Source organism: Thunnus thynnus, chromosome 14 (assembly GCF_963924715.1).
Source record: "Thunnus thynnus chromosome 14, fThuThy2.1, whole genome shotgun sequence".
Classification (NCBI taxonomy): Eukaryota; Metazoa; Chordata; class Actinopteri; order Scombriformes; family Scombridae; genus Thunnus; species Thunnus thynnus.
In genome coordinates, this window is record NC_089530.1 from 27,638,741 (window position 1) to 27,653,306 (window position 14,566).

General features: G+C 40.0%; 1 protein-coding gene across 1 annotated transcript in view; it reads right to left on the reverse strand.

The window, feature by feature from the left end:
* The window catches only part of slc8a1b (solute carrier family 8 member 1b), a 150,128-nt gene that overhangs the window by 24,642 nt on the left and 110,920 nt on the right, over positions 1-14,566 (reverse strand). Inside the window, exons 6-7 of the mRNA XM_067610795.1 lie at positions 4,877-5,022; positions 1,197-1,296 (exon numbers count right to left, since the gene is read on the reverse strand). Of these exons, the coding sequence (XP_067466896.1) occupies positions 1,197-1,296; positions 4,877-5,022 (246 nt within the window). The remainder of the gene's footprint in view (positions 1-1,196; positions 1,297-4,876; positions 5,023-14,566) is intronic.

Sequence of the window (14,566 nt, forward strand, 5' to 3'; positions counted from 1 at the left end):
AATATATGAGAAGATTAATACCACTCTCATATTTGTCACAGGTCAGGAGGAGGTGTGTTTTAGGATCTTTTTGGAACGAATGTGCCGACTACAGAAACTTCAACTTCACTGTTTCATTGACAGATGAACACCACAACAGTGAGAGAACTTTCTGCACAACTATTGAGAGTTTTACTGTCCGTGTTTCCTGTCTTTTCTCCACTGATGAGCTGCAGTAATGCTCTCTCTCCTCCAGAGGGCAAGTAACCACTAATAACCAATGAACTGTGAAGATTCTGCAGTGACACAGAAAAAAAACAAACTCCCTCTTTCTCTTTATCAGTTCCTACAACCGTGTTTTCTCCGTCTTCTTTTTCTTTTTTGTTCCCTTTTTCATACCCCTATGTTGTCTTCATCCAAGTGTTCTTTTGCTCCATGCATTATATTTCTGTTTTTGCATGCATTCTCTCTTTCTCACTGTTTTTTACTGGCTTTTAAATGCCCCCCTCACTGTTCGCCTGTATCTGTCTTCTTCTTAATTGGACATTAACATCATCTTGGCTTGTAACATATCCAAGATTCTCTTGTCAGTGATGTGAAATTTTGTACTAAATATTGCCCTCTTTCTCTATCCCTCTCTGTCCCAAATAAACACACACATATTTGTTCTTCTATCTTTGTGGGGGCCGAAACACACACACACAATCTCTCCTAACGTAATCTCCCATCTGGTCAGTGTTTGTCTGTCCAAGCCATCAAACCAGGCCAGTCCACTTCCCATTAACCATTAAAAACCATAAACACACACATGCATGCATGCACACACACACACACACACTCACTTGACTCCATGGAACCATGAAATGACCCCACTTCATTTTACACACAGTCAGCCATTACAGTATCTGGCGCAAGCTGCATTGGTAAAGTAGAAGCACAACTACACACGCACACACACGCACACAATCAGTATTAGACTTCTGATCCTTTTGATTGTATTGATCGTTATAACACACAAAGCGGAGGACACCATGGAGCTCTGACTATAAAACTGCAGCTGTTCATACTAAAGAGAATTTATATGCCACACATACACATCTGCTTCTCTAAACCAGCTCAGATGAATTAAACTCAGAGCTGAATGCCTCAACTATTAAACTGGTAAACACATTCAGTACACAAACACACACACACACACACCTCTCTACTGGACTTACCTGCGCTCACAGTGATGGCTTCTATGAACTGGTCTCTCCAGCTGTTGGTTCCTACAAGCAGAGCCAGGTTGGTCTTCTTTATCAGCTTGTCCACTGTATTCTGGTAAAGGACAGAAGGATAATAATGGTCAGACAGGAGAGTCCCAGCTAAAGTTTTGTTGAGGTTTATTCTTTACGTCAAAGAAACCTTATCACAAGTGTGCGAGAGAGTGTTCAAGACACTGTCATTTAATAAAATCATTCATTTGCCAGAATTAGCAATTTGCCACTTTGCCAGGCTTGAGAAAGCTGTTGGATGGCTTTCTGGCAGAAAACAGGACAATGGCACTGTTCTTTCAGAGCAAACTGTTTTTAAAGATTTCAGAATTTCTAGGTCACTGGAGATGCTCAAATGCAGCCTGTAATCCATTTCAAAGGAAGCGTGATGGGAGCATGTGTGCATTTGTTTCGGAAGCCAGTGAAAGAAAGATGCAACTTATTTTTAATACTATTTTTCTTTTTTAAATGCAGCTGTTTGCAGGATGCATAGCGATGAGGTAATGTATCTGTTTGTTTGGCTATGTAAGATTAATAATTGTAATATGACGATGCTTAAACTAAACTAAACTTTGTTTTTGTACCGTTCATACACCTAGGATACATGTAAGGCAATCTGGCAATGCAGCACCGTCCCACAGGGTTGTGCGGGGGTGTTTATTTGTGCTTTAGAATGTAACCGCCATGAAATAATCAGAAAATAACATTTAATTTTTCTGATTCACTGCTTTGTTCTCGCTACCGCTGCTCCCTCTTCATTCACTCTCTTGCTTGCTTGACCACCGCTGCTCTTTCTCTCTCTCGCACTCGTGCTCTCGTGCCTTCTTCTTCTTTTTTTTTCTCGTGATTTTTAAAATGAGTTGGGAAGCTGACAACGAGTCTAACTTTACAACATCATCAAAAGAGAAATGTCCTCTCCTCGTCCTAGTGACGTCTTTGTGCTCCCTCATGCTAAAATGCTGCATGCAATGTAAACAAAGGCTCTTCTGGCTGTAAATCATTTCCTCTGATTTTGCTAGGAATACGAGCCAGTGGCAGGCATTTAGAAAAACTGTATAGAAACAGCCAATCTTCTCACTGATGGTCTTGTTATGTAGGTCATATAGAGGCATCCGTATTAAATTGAGATCGTTTCATAACCAGTTAAAAACTTGTTGTAGTTGTTGTAAGTAATGAACTGAGGTTGGAAATGAAAAAGAAAACATGAGGTAAAAATAACAGCGCAACACAGAACAAGAAAGATGGTATTACAAAAATCTCGTTGAGTACAATTGAATCAACACTCCACATACAAAAGGCAAAGTAAAGCTGGTTGTGTGCATGTGTGTGTGTGTGCATATGTGTGTCCACAGCAGCAGGGAGACACTATATACACCCCTAAGCTCCACTCAACACAATTAGCATCCCGGTTTCCCTCTGAAGTGGAGAGAAAAGCGGAGAGCAATCCCCACCGCTCTGCTAATTAATGTGTGTGCATGCATGAGTGTTTGTGTGTTATCTCAATCTGTCATAGTTCCTCCCTTTTGAAGAAAACAACAAAGAAATATAAATACTATGAAGGAAGCAAGGCAGTAAGGAAGCACAGAATGGAGGACATGGAGGAGGAAAGGAAGAAAAAAGGAGGAATAACAGCGGGAAAGTAGGAAGGAAAATGAAGGAGGGAAGTAGAGGTAAATCTAGAGTGTATAGGATAAACTGAGTGTATGGATGTATATACACTCTACAACCAAACATTGTTCAGTATTTTATTTGAAATTCTAGTGGAGATCCCAGAGTTTCTAGTGGCCAAATAAGCTGAGTTTTGTGAAAATATACATAAAATGCAACTACCATGGCTTGAGGCTGAAGCCAATGTGGAAGTATCTTAAAGTGAAAATGCCACTGACGGCTTTTGGATGTTGGCTCCAAAAGAAAGAAATCCCTGCAGGCTCCAACTGACTCACATTCAAAAAGCGTCAACTTCTCTGTAGAAATACTAAGGTAATATTTTTTTTCAACGAGTGATTATAGTCTCAATCACTAAATTTGGGCCCTCTAATAAATGTGCTGGTGATCATTATAGTAGCTTTAATGTCTGTCCTGCGGGCGCTGATTGACTCTCCTCGACTCCAGGACTCGCAATGAGTCGGAGTATTGTCGTAATATTTTGGAAAGTTTAATTTTACTTGATTACAATACCTGCCCTGTTAGCATAATTTAGTTAAAGTAGCTACCATTATCCCCAGTGTGCACCACTTGCTTTCCACAGTAAGCTAGCGTTCGTTTTAATCTGAGGTACAACTCTTACTCCTTATCTGGAAGGTCGTAGCTCCAAACGGAAAAGACGACGCCGACCATAAGCTGCAACTCTGGACTTCAAACCGGCTCCAATGCAAACCAATGGGTAATGTCATATCTCACCACGTCCATCTTCATATACAGCCTATGCTATCATTCGTCACTTCATGCCTGTTTACTGGCATTAGCAGAAAATCGCATCTAATTAAGAAAAATAGTAAGAGCACCATTAGCTCTCCATGAAAAACACAATTCAGCTTGCACACTGCTCACCAGTTTTCTCTTTGTCTTGTGTGTTTTTTTATTTATACTTTTTATCTAGTCAGTGTTTCTGTTATTTGAATAAAAGACACTTAGATCTGACAGGAAACTTTCAATTTACACATGAAGTTTCTATGAAAACAACTTAGCTTTTCATTTCCTTCACTTTTGTTTAACTGTTATGTCAGACAATCTCACACTGTTGTACTCCACAGACAGATGGGAAGTACTTCAGACAACTATAGGACCAGTTCCACGCACGCACACACACACACCTAGCACACACACAAACACACACACAGAATAAAGTTATTTAATGTATAAAACTACTTGACAAAGTATAGCATCCTGTCAAGTGGCGAGCCATTACTGGGTGTTATTAACTGTCTGTCTATCTAAAGTGAGCATGTAGGTGGAACAGCAGCAAAGAACATGCATTAGTACGCACACACACACACACGTACGCACACACAAAATGTAACATGGATGGTAATTACATCTACACTTGTCTTAAGAGTCTGCGTGGGAGAGGGACAGCAAGGAAAGGATGCATGATTACACAGTTATTTCCTACATATCAGAAAGGTTTGTGAGGTTTTGGGTATAAATTGTGAGGATTGTGATTTTGTGTATTTGTGTGCATCTGTATCTTTTGATATAGCAGTAACAATTTTAGTATTATAACCATTTAAACCAGTTTGCTATTTGTGAGTTGTAAAAAGGATGTGTGCTGTACTATATCTTTGTGATGTGTCTGTGCTCAGTGATGATTAATAGTGTTTACTGATGTGATTTGACTTGTCTTGAAACTGATTACCTTTGTGTAATGAAATCATCTCAGTGTTCAAGGTCGTGTGTTTGTCCTGTACTCATTTTGTTGATTATGTTTCATATGGAAACAGATGGGGCGGAGTACTGTTGTAGTGGCTTCACAGGTTTGTAAATCTGCCTTCATCTGATCAAGAGCTAGTGTAAATTTTCCAAAACTCCCACTAAATACTGGAACCATGCGCTTCTGCCATCGGCGTGATTGATTAACCTCTAATCAGACCTGCAACCTTTAAATCATCCATGTGACTCACAAACAAACACACTCCCTGTCTTACCTTGAACTCATATGATTCCTCTATGATGACCTCCAGTTTGACGTGATCTCCCAGCATGGGGCGACCCATCTCAGCGATGCGTCTCTCCTCTTCATCCTTTCCTGTCAGCGCCTCCTCTTCCTCCTCCTCTTCCTTTTGCTCTTCCTCTGCAAAACACCACAAGACAACAAATTGTAGTGTTAGAACAGGACGGCAGCAGGACGGTCAGGTTTTTGGTAATGTTGTAGGAACTGGGTATTAATTAGACAAAAATAGCCTGCAAAGACTTTTGTAGTTGAGGAAAAAGTAGCAGCTAAGTAGAAAGGAGAAGTTTTAAGAGGGAACAATGTGTTGCAGACTTTTTTTCTTTGTAGCAAGTTTTTAGTGTCACATAGAAAATGTCAAATGTGAAAAGCTGGCTAGCATAACATAGCTACTGGCAGTTGAAAATATAAATGAACAGTATAGAAAAAATGATTTAATCTCTAAAATTATTGTAAGTGTCACATTTAAAAATGTGACACTTACAATAGCCCAACTGGCACAGTAATTGTGCCAAGTTGGGCTATTGTTCTTATAATTACTACATAAATATAATATTATAAATCATATTTTTTGTCAGTTGTTAGACTCAACAATGTGGGAATTATACATTTTAGTGTTTAATAACAGCACTCCATCTGGCCACTGTAACTTTTTTTTTTTAACTGTGCTGAAATGCACAAAGCTCCGTCTTTATTACATACAACAAAACTACACAATTAACATCGAAGTTACTGAGTTTTGGCTTAAATTTGTTTTCTTAATAACACCATCAACATTAGTAAAATATTTATTTTCTGAAGCCTGATAGGATGTAAATACGGTAGGTGTTGAGTACAAATCATCAAACTGAACAGACTCTACTTAATCACCATTGTCACTGACATAATTGGTAACAGTATAGCTCCCTGCTAAGCTATGACACACAGTACGTTCCCTCACTGTACATTAAAAGACAGTGAAGGCCACAAAAACAACAGTGTGATAACGGCTGCTGAGCTATAAACCTTATAAACACTGCTGTACAAGCCAAGTTTTGTACTGAAATGGACCTAACAGCTTGAACCAGCAACAGACTGAACTAAAGGCCGACTGAATCAGCAGGGAAAGGCTGTGTTATGAAACTAGCTACATTTAAAAATGTGAACAAACTACATAGTTAGTGACTACAAATTAAACTGAACTAAACAATTAGAATCAGCAAGTGATTCCTCTCAATCATCTTTGTGTTTAATATCAGTGTACACTGTTCAATAGTAACATTACTGGGTGAAAATATACTTCCAGTTCCTCTATCATCTCATTATCCCTGTCTCACTATCTCACACAACTCCCCTCTCTTTTCCCTTTTCTTCTTTTCCTCTTTTCTTTTATGGTGTGTGTCAGTAATTGAGTTTCACTGTAGGGTCTGAACTCACTGCTCGGATCAAAGGGAGGAAGAGTAAGAGAAAGATCGGCAATGATCAAAATTTCCGTGGGGGAACGGTTATCCATGCCATTGCCTTCCATTATATTCCAATGCATTGTGAGTCTGCACCAGCTCAGTGGTCATTTGTTCCCCTCAGTTGAGTTGCAGCATGGCGCTTATAGCTCACACACGTACACACACACGCATGCATGCACATTTCTGCCAGGACCACTTTCATCAAAGTTAATTCCATCACAAGCGAGTGGCACAGTACTGTTTGGCAGTGTGGTTGTCTGCTCGTCCGTGCAGCATGCATGGTGAACGGACTGCATTTATATAGAGTCTTTCTAGTCTTCCCACCATTCAAAGTGCTTTACACTACATGCCAATATTCATCCATTTGCACACACATTCATACACTGATGGCAGAGGCTGCCATGCAAGGTGTCAACCTGCTCATCAGGAGGTGTTTCTAATGCTCATTCACAAACACACACACACACACACACACACTGATGGCACAGCCTTTGGGAGCAATTTAGGTTTCAGTATCTTGCCCAAGGACACTTCAACATCTTCTGATTAGTGGACAACCTGCTCTACCTCTGAGCCACAGCCAATGACAGCTGAAGGCAAGAAGAGGAGCAACCGAAGCCTCACAGGCATAAACAAGACATAGCCTGCTGCAACAATGACAGGTGCTATAATATTGTTGAACAGCAGAGAAGTCAATTCCTAAAGCTAATATCCGTTAATATATCCTTTCATATGGTTTTTGAAATACAAAAAAAGCTGCACATGGTTGAAGACACACAGTGTTGATGAATCGCTGATTGATTTTGCCTTATTATGAGGAGGCAAGCTGGGGGGATGGCTAGATAGTTTGATGGCAAAAAGTGGATTTTGCGGCAGGAGACCACTATTTGCCTCCCGTTTCCCACTGCGAGTTGGGACATTTTACTGTTGCTATGACGACAAAGTTTGGGTAACTTTAATATTCACAAATTCTGGGTATTTCAGTGAAGGAGAAGGAGCACATACATTACTAAATACTTAAATTATGTAAGTTTTTTTGTGGAAAAACCATATCAGATACAATTTCCAAGCAGAGGATTTTTATATATCATAGAATATGACTGGAGGGGATCTTTAACCTAGCGAGTTCTGTAACTCGACAGGGAACATAAAAAGGTACGGTGTAAATATTTCAGGCTTGATACTTGTGTTCAGAACCTCGCTGAACATTGTGACGTTTTCATTTAATGTTCTTCATAATGTGGCATCAGACCAGCATTTCTCAAGCTACTGCTGTGTTGCTATTGATGAATCATTTGTTTCAATGATTATTGATTGAAACAACTATTTCAATGTCGTGTGATGGCTGTGCTGATGCAAAGAATGATGGGTTACATGGGTCAGAGCATTTGAATAAAACATCTGATTTGACTAATAATCAGCTGTAAGAGTTTTGAAAGGAAGTAATCATATTAATAATAGATATTATATCACCTGACAATCAGAACCTATTTCATAGCTGGTGTGTTTTATTTGTTATTTGTTTTACATATTACTCACATATTGCGACTCTGAAAGTTCTTCAGATGTGTTAAATGAGCTTTATTCATTTGCTCTGAACATTACTTCAGAGATATTTTCAGTAAAACTGCCTGGTGGGAATTATATCTCACATGCCCTTCATGCTTCCTCTTTAGTTAAGTTGAATTCACAATGAGCTTCATTTACTTACACACACACACAAACACACACCATTACACACAATGTAATGGTGATTTAATGAACTCAATTAACAGTCTACACTAAACCTCATGTGGGATGAGCTTGACCTGGCAGTATCCTTGTTAGCTACACTCCCAGTGTGTGTGTGTGTGTGTATGTGTGTGTGTGTGTGTGTAAATGGACCTGACAGAGGTTGAATGTTGGAGGGTAAGATGCTGCTTACTGTCAAAGCTGCTGTCTGTACCATTTATCATTTTGACCCCGCCCCCTCCTCCGCTGTCCTTCTAGCTGCTCCTTCGCAGCTCAATTCAATGAAATACAACTGAATGTGCTTCATAGCCAGGACACAATATTTAAAATAATTTTCAACACATGCCCTTTTCTCTACTTTTACTCCAAACAACTGCATATATCTTTTAAAAGTGCACACGGCATGAGAGGGAAATAATCTATACCTGCATATGCATTATCCCTAAATTTCTTTTTTTGTTACATAACCATCTCCAACTCCTTCTTCCTCTTTCTAAATCTTCCCTTTCCTTTTGATCTACCACCTGTCACCTTATCCTCTTTGTCTCTGCTTTTCAGTATTAAAACCTCCCGTTGTATTCCTCCTATTTCTCTCTCTCTGTCTCTCAAGTCCTTCTTTACTTCTTTCTCGATTTAGTTTCCATTCAAATAAGCTTCAGTGAACTGCCAGAGCAACAAAGAGCACAGTAAGGTACTTATTCAGTTAGCAACCTTGACAACATGACATTAGCTGTCAAATTAATACAGCTACCTTGCTATTTTCACTGTGAACAAATACATCCATACTGGGGACAACAGCCTCCTTCTCCCATTAGTAGTGTCATTACTGCTAGTTCTTAAAAAAAAAAAAGAACAATTTTCATAACTACCTTTGCCTGTTATCATCTCCCAAAAGATGATTATTATCTGTTTTACTTTACTTTCTAGTCCATACCTCCCCAATGAGCACATTTATATTTTGGTTAGACATCCAAATATGCTGGATTTCAAAAATCACTAAACTGTTAGGAAAACACATTTTAGGGTGTTGTCCTGTTTGTCTTTCCCCACTTGTTTATGTTTCTGTGTCTGATTTGGGATAAGATAATGCATGTACTGTAAAAAACACAAAAACAAACATTCTATGAATAAGGATTACAAGTTAGGACTTAAAGGTATAAATTAACTTAAAGTCACTGGGGTTACAATTCTCCATCATGTACAGTTTGAAGACATGATGGAGGCTTGTTACTGTATGCGTCTTTTTAGACATTTGTCTCAAATGAATCGCATGTTCTCTCCAATCAAAATCAAAACATAAACTCTGCAGCATCACTGGTTCTGGTCTGAACGCTGCTGCTAGAAACAGAGTAAAAGCTGTGAGAAATACAGTAGACGATGTGGCTCATAAAGGATCAGACTTGACAGTATTTTACTATTGAGAAAATATACATAATTGGAAGTCAAGCCTAATTTGCAACTGAAATGTAAGGAAATAGCAGGAGATAGACCCAATTGCAGGAGCAGAAGGAACTAAAGAATAATTCTTTATTCAGGATATGTAGGCAACAGAAAACTGAACCGAACCAAACAAAGGATCCAACAAAGACTGATCCGAAAACAGGACTTACATTCAGACAGAACTAATAAGGGAATAAGGAACGGGTGACTTGACAGAGGACAGGCAAGGAGCTGATTGCCTGGGGAAAACTCTGGGAACAGGGCAGGGCTAACGAAGCTGATGCAGGGCAGGTGTGGAAGTAAAAAGCAGCACAGTGACACGGAACAAACAGAAAACCAAAAACCCAGAAAACACAATGAGAGATAATGATGCTTGCAGTGATATATGTGTAGCAAGGCTGTACTACTCTGAAAAACAAAAACAGATTCAAGCCAATTTATAAAAGCAAAAACACTTTGTGTGTATAGTAACCTGCAACTGTCAGTGCACAACTAGTTTACATCATAAAGAAACCAAACTTCTTAAACCTGCAATAACTCATTTAAAACTCAACACTGACATATCATCACTTTTTAAAGTTGATATGGTTAGCTGGATAGCAAACATTTTCCTATTTACACACCCAGCATATACAGAGCAATGTTAGCATTCATGTGGACTTGTGTTTCTGGCCGCCTTGCAAATATAAGTCTGATATTCTTTCTCTTTTATCTCTGTTTTATTTTTCACCTGCTCTTGAGGGAAATATCTGTCAATATAAAAATATTGGTTATAACTGTTTTAAGTTTTTTGTTACAGCGTGATAATTTTTAGCACAATTAAATTTAGCAATACATTTCTGATTAAAGATTAATCAAGTTTTCAAGTGTAGGAAGTGTGTTTGTCTCTTTGTCTGAGGAAAATATAGGTTGATAAGCGCTGACAGGAGGTGTGTGTGTAGTGTGTATGTGGGCTTTTGCACCTTGTCATGCTTTGAAAGAGTTTCCAAATCTATAGACGTGATGGAAGACGACAGTAGGAAGAAGAGGGGAGAGGAAAAAGGGAGGCAGGAGTGAGAGGCTAAGAGGAGGAAAGTCAGACAAAAGAGGAAAAGAAGCAAGGAGAAATGATGGAGAGAAATATGAGGAGAGGAGAGGAGAGGAGAGGAGAGGAGAGGAGAGGAGAGGAGAGGAGACCCTGTCATGTTTGATGGATTCAGGCTCCATCAGAGGTGGCAAAGTGAGGAAGAGAAGGGAAGAGTAAGCAGGGAGGGGAGGTATATTTGCACACTGTCAACATATAAAGACAAGAGGAGGAGCAGAGGAGGGAAACCTCTGCAATGTGTCTGCACTGTCAAGCAGGAGATGAGCAGATGGAAGGAGAAAGAAGACAGGGAGGAGACAGGGGAAGACATGGCCTTTGACAGGATTAAACAGTACAGCAGGGGACGAGGCAAGGAGGAAGAGGACGAGGGAGAAAGGAGCTGTTACGCTGTCACACTTCTGGGGAGTCCCGACGGAGGAGGCAGAATAAGAGCAGAGGAGAGGAACAGGAGGAGAGAGGACAAGTGGAACTTTTAAAACTTGATAGGCTTTTAACTAGTTCGGAGAAGAGCAGAGGAGAGCAGAGGGGATGAGGGGAGGGGAATGAGAAGGAGGAAAAAGAGGAAGATGAGATGGTAGATAGGAGGATAATGGGGTTGATGGGATGAGGGTTAAGGAAGAGTAGAAAGCAGAGAAGACTAGAAGATGAGTGAGTGGGTTGGTGAGGGGAGGGAAAGGTGGATTGAGAAGGAAAAAAAGGAACAAGATGAGACAGAGGAGTGAAGTATGGTGATGATGATGATGATGAGAAGATGGGGGAAGACCAAGGCTGTGTCCGAGGGCACTGCATTTACAGTCCGACGTTCCTATCATGTAAATTCATCCACTATAAAGTGCCCTCAAAAATTCCACAGTGGAACAAAAAAGGCACGACATGTACACTAGTATCTAGTAGCACAAAGCAATGTCTTATATTTTATAGGTGCAAAAATAAAACACTTTCTCCTAAAAATTACATTTATACACGACTAAACTGTTTTTCCAATTACGTTGCATTGGTAAACATATTCGCTGTCTGGATTATGTTCACAGGCAACGTCTTTTCAAATGAATGAAGTGCTACGGTTATATATTGCCCTGAGGTTGGAGGTCGGAGGTTTGGGTGGATGATCGATGTACAAGATGCAGGACTCTGACATCAGAGACCCCGGTCTGCATCCCAAGTCCCATGTGTGGTAAGATTTAGGCAACAAAAGCACTTTGATTAAGGTTAGTGAAAGATCATCGCTTCAGTTAAGTGTTAGGGAAAGACTGATTGAGTTTTTTTAGTTGACTACATTTAATATGTTTAATGTGTTTCTAGCTGCTGCAAATTAGTCGTATCTGAATGTAGTTTCTAGGAGACAGGGTTGAAAGTGATGATGATTCATAAGTGTCTCAATTTATCTGCTCACTATTGAGTGTCTATTATATAGTAGTGAAGGAGTGAATGAAGGAGTAATTTCGGACACAGCTCATCTGTCAATCCCTGATTGATTTTATTGGTCTATATTACCTTGCAAGGCAGCTGGATTTGAAAGATCACAACATCATTAGATCATGTGAGAATCCATCTTGTCAGGCTTATGTGCTTGTGACTTCCGGACTCTGGAAAGTAGTATAAACAGAGCTACTACGCATCCGTAGTGTCCACAGCTGTCCGTGTACACATCCGCTCGGGACTATATCTGTGGCTTAACAAACCATCTGGCGCATCATCAGGTTAGGGTCTATAGTCTAATCAACATAATAATCTGTTCCATCATCTACTATTGTGTTTATTAACACTATCACTGCTTATGCAGCTAATTACCATAGTCATGAATTTTACTGATAAAATAAACAAAAGGACAACAACATTAATTTCCAATGATCATTAATCATTGCTAATGTGAATGTTACTCACTGATATCTGCACATTACTGTAATAAAGATCAAATATATCTATTTACATTATTTGGTGATTTGTACTGATTGATGAGGAAGTTAATGATACAGTTTCACAACACCTCATTAAAATGAATTACTAATGTTTACTATCATACACACAATAACAGAAGGTTAAATACATTTGCACACAACAGAGATGTAATGTACAGTATATAATAATGAATAAACCAAATGAGACCCTGGTGAACACACACTAACATGATAAACAAAGTATCATGCCCCCAATTAATTTCCATTGTTTTGGCACATGCACCATCTTAATTAGTGCTAGAGTTGATGATTATTTTATGTACTATTGCATAACACAACACAAGACACACATGCTACATACAGACGTACATGCACACACAGGGCAGAGAGAGGACTCAAGAAAAAAGGAGGATGAGAGGAGAGGACATCGCTGTCAGACAAAATCTGTCACATATTCACACACATACATATGTGTGTGTGTGTGTGTGTATGCATCTGTGCAGCCACATGTTGGAATGCAGTTTTTTTTTACTTTATGAGTATATACAGTGTGTGTGTCCATGCATGTTTGATGCTGTGTGTGTGTATTAGGACATGGGGTCATCACCCTCTGCAGGGCGCATGTGTTTTCAGCTGTTTTCCCTCTCAGCACTGTTCCTTCCTCATGCTGCACTTTCTGCCACCCGGATGACTGACGGAGGTTTACAGGCTCTCCTCCACCAACCCCCCCCCCCCCCCCCCCCCCCCCACTCTGCAGTCCTGAAGCGTCTCCAGACCAAATCAAAAAAACTGCACAGGGTCATCTAGAACTTCTAAAGCCTCGAGTGAATCCAACTTTTACTTCTAGAAAATAGTCAAAACACCACTAGATGACCGGATATCTGTCTCCGCCTGCAAATATTATAATATCTACTGTACTGTAGCTCCACCTGCACAAACAAAACAAAGCCGGATACAAGTTCACACCTGCTCTCCGGAGGTTGTTGAAAGGCGATCTAGGACATGTGGGGAAATTCTACCAGAAATAGAAGCGGATGAAACAGGTTGATGGAAAAGCAAATTACATGCCTTTTCATTCTCTCCTAAACAAATGAGAACTTGTTGCAGCTCCACAATTGTGAATCAATATATGGTGAGGCAGATTTGGGTGGAGGGATTGTGTAAGTTATGAAAAAAAAAACAAGTGGGGAGTACTTTCCCTGTTTCCAGTGGAAGCAGCAACTGTGGTATGATGCTAAAATATCAAAAAGTTTATACTATTTTCTGTCAGAGTCTGCTCTCCCCCTCACCTGTTGCTGTGGGAATCATCCAATCATCCGGTCTCACTCTCCTCACCCCTCATTAGTTCAACCACCTTCACCTGGCGCTCCCACCTGCTCATCATCTGCAATCAGCCAGTATATAAGCTGCCTCGGCCCACTCCCTCCTTGTCAGATTGTCTACGCTACTATGCTAAGTCATCTTGCTTTCATCACTGGACTGCCTTCCTGGTTTCTGATCAGCTTGTCTTCAACCATCGCTCCTCGTCTCTGCCCCGGTAAACCCACCAGCCTTCTGTCCCTGACTCTGAGTTCCGCCTGCCTGTTCCCTGGTCTTTGTCTGCTGTGGGAGTGGAAGATCGGGGTTCAATTTCCGGTGGAGTCATACTCATTAGAACTGTGTTTCTCCGACCGTGCTAATATTGCCTTGACATCGTGTGAAATAAAGACTGCAAAGTTTATACCAGTGTCATTTGTGCTGCTATTGGGTCCATCCTATACCTGTTACAATTTTCTATTGTCTATAAAAGTCACTCTGGATAATGAAATGTACAGCAGCCCCTAAACTATCTGTTCAGTGTTGCTTAACAGTAAAATGTTGCTCATATTATTTTTTTATCCCATTATTTACATCTTTCCGGTTCTAAGTAAAGTCAACAGCTTCAAGAGAAATGACTGAACTACACTGTTTCTCTTCCCATCTATTTAACTCTGTGCTGTGTGAAATATTAGTCGTATCACTGTTTCAGATGTTAGATCCTGTGCTTGTTTAGTCATTGCATTAATCCTGTCAACCTCAGTTGCTTTACAGTG